At 40.5% G+C, this 12,144-nt stretch overlaps 1 protein-coding gene across 1 annotated transcript in view; it reads right to left on the bottom strand.

Annotated features, from left to right (window-relative positions):
* Positions 1–1,189: 1,189 nt before the first annotated feature.
* The window catches only part of PLA2G15 (phospholipase A2 group XV), a 37,716-nt gene continuing 26,761 nt past the window's right edge, over positions 1,190–12,144 (bottom strand). The window contains exon 6 of the mRNA XM_073550788.1: positions 1,190–1,866. Coding sequence (XP_073406889.1) covers positions 1,355–1,866 — 512 coding nt within the window. The 3' untranslated portion in view covers positions 1,190–1,354. The remainder of the gene's footprint in view (positions 1,867–12,144) is intronic.

The raw sequence follows: 12,144 nt of genomic DNA, 5'->3' as shown, positions 1-12,144 counted from the left end.
ATTCTCCTATGAAGAGTGGCATCATGGGCTCCTCAAAACAACTCTCAAATGATCTGAAAACAAAGATTATTCAACATAGCTTTTCAGGGGAAGGATACAAAAAGTTGTCTCAGAGATTTAACCTGTCAGTATCCACTGTGAGGAACATAGTAAGGAAATGGAAGAACACAGGTACAGTTCTTGTTAAGCCCAGAAGTGGCAGGCCAAGAAAAATATCAGAAAAGCAGAGAAGAATGGTGAGAACAATCAAGGACAATCCACAGACCACCTCCAAAGACCTGCAGCATCATCTTGCTGCAGATGGTGTCACTGTGCATCGGTCAACAATACAGCGCACTTTGCACAAGGAGAAGCTGTATGGGAGAGTGATGCGAAAGAAGCCGTTTCTGCCAGCACGCCACAAACCGAGTCGCCTGAGGTATGCAAAAGCACATTTGGACAAGCCAGTTACATTTTGGAAGAAGGTCCTGTGGACTGATGAAACAAAGATGGAGTTGTTTGGTCATACAAAAAGGCGTTATATGCATGGAGGCTAAAAAACACAGCATTCCAAGAAAAAACACTTGCTACCCACAGTAAAATTTGGTGGAGGTTCCATCATGCTTTGGGGCTGTGTGGCCAATGCCGACACCGGGAATCTTGTTAAAGTTGAGGGTCGCATGGATTCAACTCAGTATCAGCAGATTCTTGACAATAATGTGCAAGAATCAGTGACGAAGTTGAAGTTACGCAGGGGATGGATATTTCAGCAAGACAATGATCCAAACCACCGCCCCAAATCTACTCAGGAATTCATGCAGAGGAACAATTACAATGTTCTGGAATGGCCATCCTAGTCCCCAGACCTGAATATCATTGAACATCTGTGGGATGATTTGAAGCGGGCTGTCCATGCTCGGCGACATCAAACTTAACTGAACTGGAATTGTTTTGTAAACAGGAATGGTCACAAATACCTTCATCCAGGAACTCATTAATAGCTACAGGAAGCGACTAGAGGCTGTTATTTTTGCAAAAGGAGGATCTACGAAATATTAATGTCACTTATGTTGAGGTGCCCATCCTTTTGCACCGGTCAAATTTTGTTCAAATGCAGATTGCACATTTTCTGTTAGTACAATAAACCTCATTTGAATCCAGAAATATAACTGAGTCCATCAGCTATTAGATATTTGAAACTGAAATAGCTGTTGCAAAAACAAAAATTGTTATAAAGAAAAAAGGTTAACATTAATAGGGGTGCCCAAACTTTAACATATGACTGTATCATCTGCTCTTGTGCAGCAAACCATATGGTAGACGACTACTAAAACCACAGTGCACAGAAGGCAGCACCACACCCAAGAAATGCAAGCTAGACCCCCAGAAGGAGCTTCTTGATGTAGGATATAGTGGTGATATTTGACAACATGGCAATGTGTTCATTTCCCGGCAGCTCCACCAGATATACTGCCCCTTTCTGAAGGCCTACCCACTTACGGCACTGTAAGGCACTTTCTATGTTCACTGTTCCATCTCCAGGGCCATAAATTATGTTCGGGTCCTTGTCTGGAAAAGAATCATAGTGAAATGAATCGGGAGTGTCAACATCCGTTCCATAAAGGCAATGTACTACAACCCCAGGAGCAGTAAGAGAAGAGATGAGGTTTTCTGTTTCTTTTCTCATGAACCAACCCTCCTTAAAGTCAATGTCATTGAAAAAATTCTGGTAGTCCTTCAGTGTGTAGTTCGTATTTGGTGTGGTTACAAACACTTTACTGGCTGGCCAAGTGTTTTCATAGGGTAGTAGCCAACTGGTGGTGACTGCCGAGCGCTGCTGATCACGGATCCGCAAGGAGCTGATGACTGGAATTCTATTATTGTCTCCTAAAACATACAGATCAGAAGAAAAAAAATCCAAAATTATAAAGTTATAGAAATCAGTCTGGACAAATACAAATCGAAGCCTATAAAAATGTGCATAATGTAGATATGCAAGGACGACAAATTAATCAACTAGCTGAAGAGCCCGGCGTTGCCTGGGCATAGTAACCAACTGTGGTTACTTATAACAAGTTATGATTATATTGCACATCATATATCCAACACTAAAGATTTGCAGCACAAATTAGCTAAACGATTACCTAAGTGTTAAAAGTCTCTTGAATGAGTTGAAAATAAAATACTATCAATAAACATTTTTGGTTTTTCCTTTCGGTGAAAAGATGAACAAATTTTTGGCAGTTCCAACTATTGAACAGGTCACGTAAAGATGACCATGAGAAAAGCATGGAGATTGCACCTCACACTCCTGTTCCATATACAATTGGAAACACTTGATCCAGACAGAAATTGCACTAATTGCAATAAAGCGTATCGTATACACAGCCTACTTCTGCAGCACCATGCTTTTCTCCTTTAGACTTAGTTCACACGTTATTTGGTCAGTATTTTTACCTCAGTATTTGCAAGCTAAAACTTGGCATACAAAAATCAGAGCAAAAAGTATATTAGAAACACGTCACCACTTCTAGATTTTTCTCCCACTCGTGGATTTGGCTTTTAAGTACTGAGGTGAGATACTGACCAAATACTGAACGTGTGAGTGTGGCCTTATGCAGAGCCTCCACCTGCAGCACCTCACTCTTCTCTATACACCGCCTCATACTGTGCAGCAGCACCTCACTTCTCACCCCCTCCACACACTATTTTCCCCTCACAAGTGCACAGCAACTTCCTGTTATGAGCGGTGAAATCCATGAGGCTCCTCCCTTTCCCTTGACGTCATGTCTCACAGGAGCAACCCCATTCTAGACACGACGGAGCTAGATGTGGCCTGTGCCAACTGATACTCTGAAGGCGGCAGCCCTGATTGTAGCTTGCAGCGGCTGGGATGTCGCAGACAACGAGTTTTGCAGGGTGGCTTTCGAGGTGAATGTTTCTCCGCCTGTGTGCGCTAACAACTTGGGCCGCGTGGAGTGGCTCTATAATCTATATCATGGATAAAGGACATTCCACATCAAGTGAACCAATGAATATCACAACTATTTGTAATTACTTTGAGAATTTTTTTCTTAGGTAATACTGTGTTATTAGATACAAAATGTGAAAATTAAATTAAAAACTAAGATTGTTTTTTCTTCACAGCTTTGAAGAAAAATTTCTAACACCACGAATTTGTGTTGCATGCATTAGTTTCTCTTCATAACTCAGGCAAGAAACATGACAGAGGAATCGGAGTTGAATGCTGTTTTTCCTAACAGTACAGGCTCTCAGATATATCACGAGTATCTTTGTTACTATTTTAGCCATGCGAAATCAAATGCAAAATTTCAAAAACACAGTTCTGAAAAATCAATAGACTATTAAATCTGCAAACAAAATTGACATATACCTCCTGTGCTCCTAGCCACAACTGTACCAAAATTTAAGTTGAAACAAAAAACAAACCAAAAAAACCCACCAACTCTACAGGGTGGGCCATTTATATGGATACACCTGGGTGGGCCATCTATAAGGATACAGTTGTGGCCAAAAGTATTGACACCCCGGCAATTTTGTCAGATACTCAGTTTCTTCCTGAAAATGATTGCAAACACAAATTCTTTGGTATTATCTTCATTTAATTTGTCTTAAATGAAAAAACACAAAAGAGAATGAAGCAAAAAGCAAAACATTGATCATTTCACACAAAACTCCAAAAATGGGCCAGACAAAAGTATTGGCACCCTCAGCCTAATACTTGGTTGCACAACCTTTAGCCAAAATAACTGCGACCAACTGCTTCCGATAACCATCTATTAGTTTCTTACAATGCTCTGCTGGAATTTTAGACCATTCTTCTTTGGCAAACTGCTCCAGGTCCCTGATATTAAAAGGGTGCCTTCTCCAAACTGCCATTTTTAGATCTTTCCACAGGTGTTCTATGGGATTCAGGTCTGGACTCATTGCTGGCCACCTTAGAAGTCTCCAGTGCTTTCTCTCAAAACATTTTCTAGCGCTTTTTGAAGTGTGTTTTGGGTCATTGTCCTGCTGGAAGACCCATGACCTCTGAGGGAGACCCAGCTTTCTCACACTGGGCCCTACATTATGCTGCAAAATTTGTTGGTAGTCTTCAGACTTCATAATGCCATGCACACAGTCAAGCAGTCCAGTGCCAGAGGCAGCAAAGCAACCCCAAAACATCAGGGAACCTCCGCCATGTTTGACTGTAGGGACCGTGTTCTTTTCTTTGAATGCCTCTTTTTTTCTCCTGTAAACTCTATGTTGATGCCTTTGCCCAAAAAGCTGAACTTTTGTCTCATCTGACCAGAGAACATTCTTCCAAAACGTTTTAGGCTTTTTCAGGTAAGTTTAGGCAAACTCCAGCCTGGATTTTTTATGTCTCGGGGTAAGAAGTGGGGTCTTCCTGGGTCTCCTACCATACAGTCCCTTTTCATTCAGATGCCGACGGATAGTACGGGTTGACACTGTAGTACCCTCGGACTGCAGGGCAGCTTGAACTTGTTTGGATGTTAGTCGAGGTTCTTTATCCAACATCCGCACAATCTTGCGTTGAAATCTCTTGTCAATTTTTCTTTTCCGTCCACATCTAGGGAGGTTAGCCACAGTGCCATGGGCTTTAAACTTCTTGATGACACTGCGCACGGTAGACACAGGAACATTCAGGTCTTTAGAGATGGACTTGTAGCCTTGAGATTGCTCATGCTTCCTCACAATTTGGTTTCTCAAGTCCTCAGACAGTTCTTTGGTCTTCTTTCTTTTTTCCATGCTCAATGTGGTACACACAAGGACACAGGACAGAGGTTGAGTCAACTTTAATCCATGTCAACTGGCTGCAAGTGTGATTTAGTTATTGCCAACACCTGTTAGGTGCCACAGGTAAGTTACAGGTGCTGTCAATTACACAAATTAGAGAAGCGTCACATGATTTTTTTTACAGTGCCAATACTTTTTCCACCCTCCTTTTTATGTTTGGTGTGGAATTATATCCAATTTGGCTTTAGGACAATTCTTTTTGTTTTTTCATTTAAAACAAATTAAATGAAGATAATACTACCAAAGAATTTGTGTTTGCAATCATTTTCAGGAAGAAACTGAGTATTATCTGACAAAATTGCAGGGGTGTCAATACTTTTGGCCACAACTGTACACCTAAATAAAATGGGAATGGTTGGTGATATCAACTTCCTGTTTGTGGCACATTAGTATATGGGAGGGGGGGGGGGGGGGGGGACTTTTCAAGATGGGAGGTGACCATTTTGAATCCAACTTTATTTTTTCCAATGGGAAGAGGGTCATGTGGCACATCATATTTATTGAGAACGTCACAAGAAAAACAATGGTGTGCTTGGTTTTAGCGTAACTTTATTCTTTCAGGAGTTATTTTACAAGTGGTCATAAACTTTTAAATGTGTTCAAAGTGCTGCCCATTGTGTTGGATTGTCAATGAATCATAGAATCGTAGAGTTGGAAGGGACCTCCTGGGCCATCTGGTCCAACCCCCTGCTCAAAGCAGGATTCGCTAAATCATCCCAGTCAGATGTCTGTCCAGCCTCTGTTTGAAGACTTCCATTGAAGGAGAACTCACCACTTCTCGTGGCAGCCTGTTCCACTCATTGATCACTCTGTCAAAAAGTTTTTTCTAATATCTAATCTGTGTCTCTTCCCATTCAGTTTCATCCCATTGCTTCTAGTCTTTCCTTGTGCAAATGAGAATAAAGTTGATCCTTCTACAATGTGACAGCCCTTTAGATATTTGTAGACAGCTATTAAGTCTCCTCTCAGTCTTCTCTTTTGCAAACTAAACATTCCCAAATCCTGCAACCTTTCCTCATAAGACAGGGTTTGCAGACCGGTCACCATTCTGGTCGCTCTTTTCTGAACTTGCTCCAGTTTGTTGATGTCTTTTTTAAAATGTGGTGCCCAAAACTGGACACAATATTCCAGATGAGGTCTGACCAAAGAGGAGTAGAGGGAAATAATGACTTCACGTGATCTAGACTGTATGCTTCTGTTAATACATCCTAGAATTGCATTTGCCTTTTTTGCTGCTGCATCACACTGTTGACTCATATTCAGTCTGTGATCTATTAGTATACCCAAGTCTTTTTCACATGTGCTGTCACTTAGCCCTATTCCTCCCATTCTATATATGCTTTTTTCATTTTTATTGCCCAGATGTAGTACTTTGCATTTCTCCTTGTTAAAAACCATTCTGTTAGTTGCTGCCCACTTCTCCAGTTTATTTAAATCTTTTTGAATCCTCTCTCTCTCTTCTCTAGTATTAGCTATCCCTCCTAGCTTTGTGTCATCAGCAAATTTAATCAGTTTACCCTCAATTCCTTCATCTAAATCGTTGATAAAGATGTTGAACAATACAGGGCCCAGGACAGAGCCCTGTGGTACCCCACTTGAGACATTCTTCCAACTGGATGTGCAGCCATTTACGACCACTCTTTGGGTCCGATCACTAAGCCAGTTATGAATCCACCTAACAGTTGCCTTGTCCATTCCATACTTAGTCATTTTTTCAATAAGGATTGTATGAGAGACTTTGTCAAATGCTTTGCTGAAGTCAAGATATACTATATCTACAGCATTTCCTTGATCCACCCAATCAGTGATACCGTCATAGAAGGAAATTAAGTTAGTCTGACATGACTTATCAGTTACAAACCCATGCTGACTCAGTTTAATCACTTCATTCTTATCCAGGTATTGACATACATGTTGTTTAATAATTTGTTCAAAGATCTTTCCTGGTAGAGAAGTCAGACTCACCAGCCTATAGTTGCCTGGGTCCACCTTCTTCCCCTTTTTGAAGATAGGAACAACATTTGCTCTTCTCCAGTCTTCTGGCACTTCTCCTGTTCTCCAAGAATTTTCAAAGATTATGGAGAGGGGTTCAAAAATTTCTTCTGCTATCTCCTTCAGTACTCTGGGGTGTAATTCATCTGGACCTGGAGACTTGAATTCATTTAGGTTAGCTAAGTGTTTCCTCACTATCTTTCTGTTTATAGATATCCTGGATTCTTCTATTCCCTTAATAGGACAGTGAATAACAGTTGATGTTGCATTTCCTTTCTGAGAGAAAACAGATGCAAAATAGGAATTTAAAAGTTCAGCCTTCTCAACATCCTGTCTTACCATTTCATCTTTTTCATCCCGTAAAAATACTATAGCATCTTTGACTTTTCTTTTACTTTTGACATATCCCCAAAATCCTTTATTATTGCTTTTGACATCTCTTGCAAGCCTCAGTTCATTTTCAGCTTTAGATAATCTGATTTGTGCCCTGCAGGTTCTGTAGACAGAATTATATTCTTCTTTAGATATGCCTCCCTCTTTCCATTTTATAAACATTTTTTTCTTCCTTTTTAGCATGTGCTTAAGTTCTGTGTTCATCCATCCTGGTTTCCTTAAATGCAACCCTCTTCTCCCACTCTTGACACACCGATCGCAACACCACAGAAGAAATGCTAGCACAGGCTTCCAGTATATCCGTTGTTTCAGATGCTGCACATCAAGTCTAAGGGGGTCAGATCGGGAGACCTCAAGTGGCCATTCAACTGACCCAAGACGACCAATCCACTTTATCACCAACCATTCCCATTTTAGGTGTATCCATATAGATGGTCCACCCTGTATATTAACAGTCAATTTGAAAATCTTGAATTCAGATCTGCTCATCCTGGTCTAAAGTGTAATATCTATATTTTCCTAAATAAGTATATTTTCCAGTAAAATCCTAATTTGAAAAAGACAGTCTTCATATCATGGACAGTGCAAGGAGGAGAACTCCATATCAGAGCAACAGGAAACTTTCAGCAATTATAATAAATATCACATCTGAAAACAAAAAGTTAAAGTACCTCACTGCATGCCATTAAACACATTACAAAACAGTAACCCTATACATTTTGGGGGAAAAAAAAAAAAAAAAAAAAAAAAAAAAAGTGTTCTTGGCTACGGTCTCCTGGGATTACCTATCCTTTTGCTAGATTTTTAATGGGACATAGAGGAGTTAGAGATTCCAGCATCCAAAATACTTAGTTTAAAACTTCATTTAATTGTAACAGACCATGGAGATCTGTGCCCAGTTAGGCTTAAAAAGTACATTTTCAAATTCATAAATCATTACGCATAAAAATAAGCAACTGTCTAATAAACAGAAATCCGCTTATTTCTCCTCCCAAACTGACCTTTCACTTAACGGGTAAAATCTGTACTCAAGTGAAGACAGATTTCCCATTATTGAGATAGAATAGTTGGTGCTTATAATATTCTATACTGAGGCGAGGGAGGAGCTAGAAGCAGACAGACATTGTGCTGCAAGTTCTACTGAATCTGTTCAAGCTCATAAAGTTCTAAGAACTACAGGTGCTTCTCACAAAAGTTACAATATCAAAAGGTTAATTTCAGTTCAATACAAAAAGTGAAACTCATTATATAGAGTCATTACAGAGTGATGTATTTCAAGTGTTTATTTCTGTTATAAGTCATTATCTCAGTAAATTAGGATACTTTATAACACCAGCTTGAAAAATGGTTTAAAATCGGAAATGTTGGTTTACTGAAACGTATGCTCAGTAAGTGCACTCAATACTTGGTCGGTCTCCTTTGGCATCAATGCGGCGTGGCATGGAGGTGATCAGCCTGTGGCACTGCTGAGGTGTTATGGAAGCCCAGGTTGCTTTGAGAGCACCCTTCAGCTCATCTGCATTGTTGGGTCTGGTGTTTTGTTTTCATGGATTCTCTATGGGGTTAAGGTCAGGTGAGTTTGCTGCTCAACCACAGTGAGTTTTTTTTTTTTTAAAACCAGATATTGGTACTTTTGGCAGTGCCAAGTCCTAATGGAGAATGTTCCATCTCCATAAAGCTTGTCAGCAGAGGGAAGCATGAAATGCTCTAAACTTTCCTGGTAAATGGCTGTGCTGACTTTGGTCTTGATAAAACACAGTGGACCGACATCAGCAGTTGACATGGCTCCCCAAACCATCACTGATTGTGGAAATTTCACACTAGACCTAAAGCTGCTTGGATTGTGGCCTCTCCACTCTTCCTCCAGACTCTGGGACTTGATTTCCAAATAAAATGCAAAATTTACTTTCATCTGAAAACACCTTGGACCACTGAGCAACAGTCCAGTTCTTTTTCTACTTGGAGCAGGCAAGACACTTCTGGCGTTGCCTATTGGTCATGAGTGGCTTGACACAAGGAATGTGACACTTGTAACCCATGGCCTGGATACGTCTGTGTGGTGGCGGCTCTTGATGCAATGACTCCAGCAGCACTACACTACTTGTGAATCTCCCCCAATTTTTGAATGGCCTTTTCTTAATCCTTTTCTAGGCTGCAGTTATCCCGGTTGCTTGTGCACCTTTTTCTACCATACTTTTCTTCCACTCATCTTTCCATTAATATACTTGGATACAGCACTCTGAACAGCCATCTTCTTTAGCAATGACCCTTTGTGGCTTACCCTCCTTGTGGAGTATGTCAATAACTGCTTTCTGGATATCTGTCAAGTCAGCAGTTTTTCCCCATGTTTGTGAAGCCTACTGAAACAAACTAGGGGACCTTTTTAAACGCTTAGGACGCCTTTGCAGGTGTTTTTTTTGTTAATCTAATTTACGGAGATAATGACTTTTGGGTTTTCATTGGCTGTAAGCCATAATCAACATTAACAGAAACACTTGAAATAGATCACTCTGGTTGTAATGATTCTATAAAATATGAGTTTCACTTTTTGTATTGAAGAACTGAAATAAATTACCTTTTTGATATTATAATTTTGTGAGACGCACCTGTAACTTCTCTAAGTAATGGGGAAGTCTGTACTTAAAGACAGTTACCTGAAAGTTGAGAATTTGAAGAATGAAAACTCAGTCCAGGAGGAGAAAGGATCCCTTTAAGTTCATTAAAAAAGTTCAGTTGCTTCTGCCATGTCTGAGAGCACAACCTGCAGATATATAGCATTAGAAAGGTGCCTGGCTGCTGTACTGCAGTCGCGGTCCCGGTCCCAGGGAGAAAGTGAACTTTATTCCTCCCAGACTGGCACGTCTGCGGTCTCCGCTCATAAGTGCTGCCAGCCCTTTACACTGATACATTTTAGAGCCAGCTGTCAGTCAAATTGCCGGAGGGTGCTTGCAGCCCAGACTCAGCATACTGAGCACTGACTAGCCGAACCTGAATTATGGAAAGCTGGCGGTTCCTGGGAGGAATAAGGCTCATTTTCTTCCGGGGGGACGACTGCCTTCAATACAGCAACCAGGCACCTTTCTAATTCCATTTACCTGCAGGCAAACAATACCTGATGTGACAGGTTCACTTTAACCCCTTCACACCCGAGCCTGTTTTTGCCTTCGTGACGGGCCAATTTTTTCAATTCTGACCAGTGTCACTTTATGAGGTCATAACTCTAGAACGCTTCAACGGATCCTACTGATTCTGACATTGTTTTCTCATGACATTGTACTTCATGATGGTGGTAAAATTTTTTAGATATGAGCTGCGCTTATTTGTTAAAAAAATCAAAATTTGGCGAAAATTTAGAAAATTTTGCAATTTTCAAACTTTTAATTTTTATGCCCTTAAATCAGAGAGTGATATCGCACAAAATAGTTAATAAATAACATTTCCCACATGTCTACTTTACATCTGCACAATTTTGGAAACAATTTTTTTTTTTTTTTTAGGAAGTTATAAGGGTTAAAAGTTGACCAGCGATTTCTCATTTTTACAACAAAATTTGCAACACCATTTTTTTAGGGACCACCTCACATTTGAAGTGAGTTTGGGGGGGGTCAATATGACAGAAAATACCCAAAAGTGACAGCATTCTAAAAACTGCACCTCTCAATGTACTCAAAACCACATTCAAGAAGTTTATTAACCCTTCAGGTGCTTCACATGAATGAATGGAATATGGAAGGAAAAAATAAACATTTAACTTTTTTTCCACAAACATTTTACTTCAAAACCATTTTTTTTATTTTCACAAGTGTAAAAGGAGAAAATGAACCACAACATTTTTTGTGCAATTTCTCCCGAATACGCAGATACCCCGTATGTGGGGCTAAACCACTGTTTGAGCACACGGCAGACCTCAGAACGGAAGGAGCGCCGTTTGACTTTTTCAATGCAGAATTGGCAGGAATTGAGATCGGATGCCATGTCGCATTTGGAGAGCCCCTGATGTACCTAAACAGTGGAAACCCCCCACAAGTGACCCCATTTTGGAAACTAGACCCCTTAAAGAACTTATCTAGATGTGTTGTGAACACTTTAAACCCCCAAGTGCTTCACAGAAGTTTATAACGTAGAGCCATGAAAATAAAAAATCATTTTTTTTTTTCCACAAAATGACCTTTTAGCCCCCAATTTTTATTTTCACAAGGGTAACAGGAGAAATTGGACCCTAAGAGTTGTTGTCCAATTTGTCCTGAGTACGCTGGTACCCCATATGTGGGAGAAAACTACTGTTTGGGCTCACGGTGGGGCTCGGAAGGGAAGTAGTGACGTTCTGAAATGCAGACTTTGATGGAATGGTCTGCGGGTGTCATGTGCGTTTACATCAGGGGCTCTGCAAACGCACATGACACCCGCAGACCATTCCATCAAAGTCTGCATTTCAGAACGTCACTACTTCCCTTCCGAGCCCCACCGTGAGCCCAAACAGTAGTTTTCTCCCACATATGGGGTACCAGCGTACTCAGGACAAATTGGACAACAACTCTTAGGGTCCAATTTCTCCTGTTACCCTTGTGAAAATAAAAATTGGGGGCTAAAAGGTCATTTTGTGGAAAAAAAAAATGATTTTTTTATTTTCACACCTCTACATTATAAACTTTACTGAAACACTTGGGGGTTCAAAGTGCTCACCACACATCTAGATAAGTTTCTTGGGGGGTCTAGTTTCCAAAATGGGGTCACTTGTGGGGGGTTTCCACTGTTTAGGTACATCAGGGGCTCTGCACCTAAACAGTGGAAACCCCCCACAAGTGACCCCATTTTGGAAACTAGACCCCCCAAGAAACTTATCTAGATGTGTGGTGAGCACTTTGAACCCCCAAGTGTTTCAGTAAAGTTTATAATGTAGAGGTGTGAAAATAAAAAAATCATTTTTTTTTCCACAAAATGACCTTTTAGCCCCCAATTTTT

Source organism: Dendrobates tinctorius, unplaced genomic scaffold (genome assembly GCF_039654945.1).
Source record: "Dendrobates tinctorius isolate UK_male_01 unplaced genomic scaffold, ASM3965494v1 ptg000170l, whole genome shotgun sequence".
NCBI lineage: Eukaryota > Metazoa > Chordata > Amphibia > Anura > Dendrobatidae > Dendrobates > Dendrobates tinctorius.
This window is presented reverse-complemented; position numbering and strand designations above follow the sequence as displayed.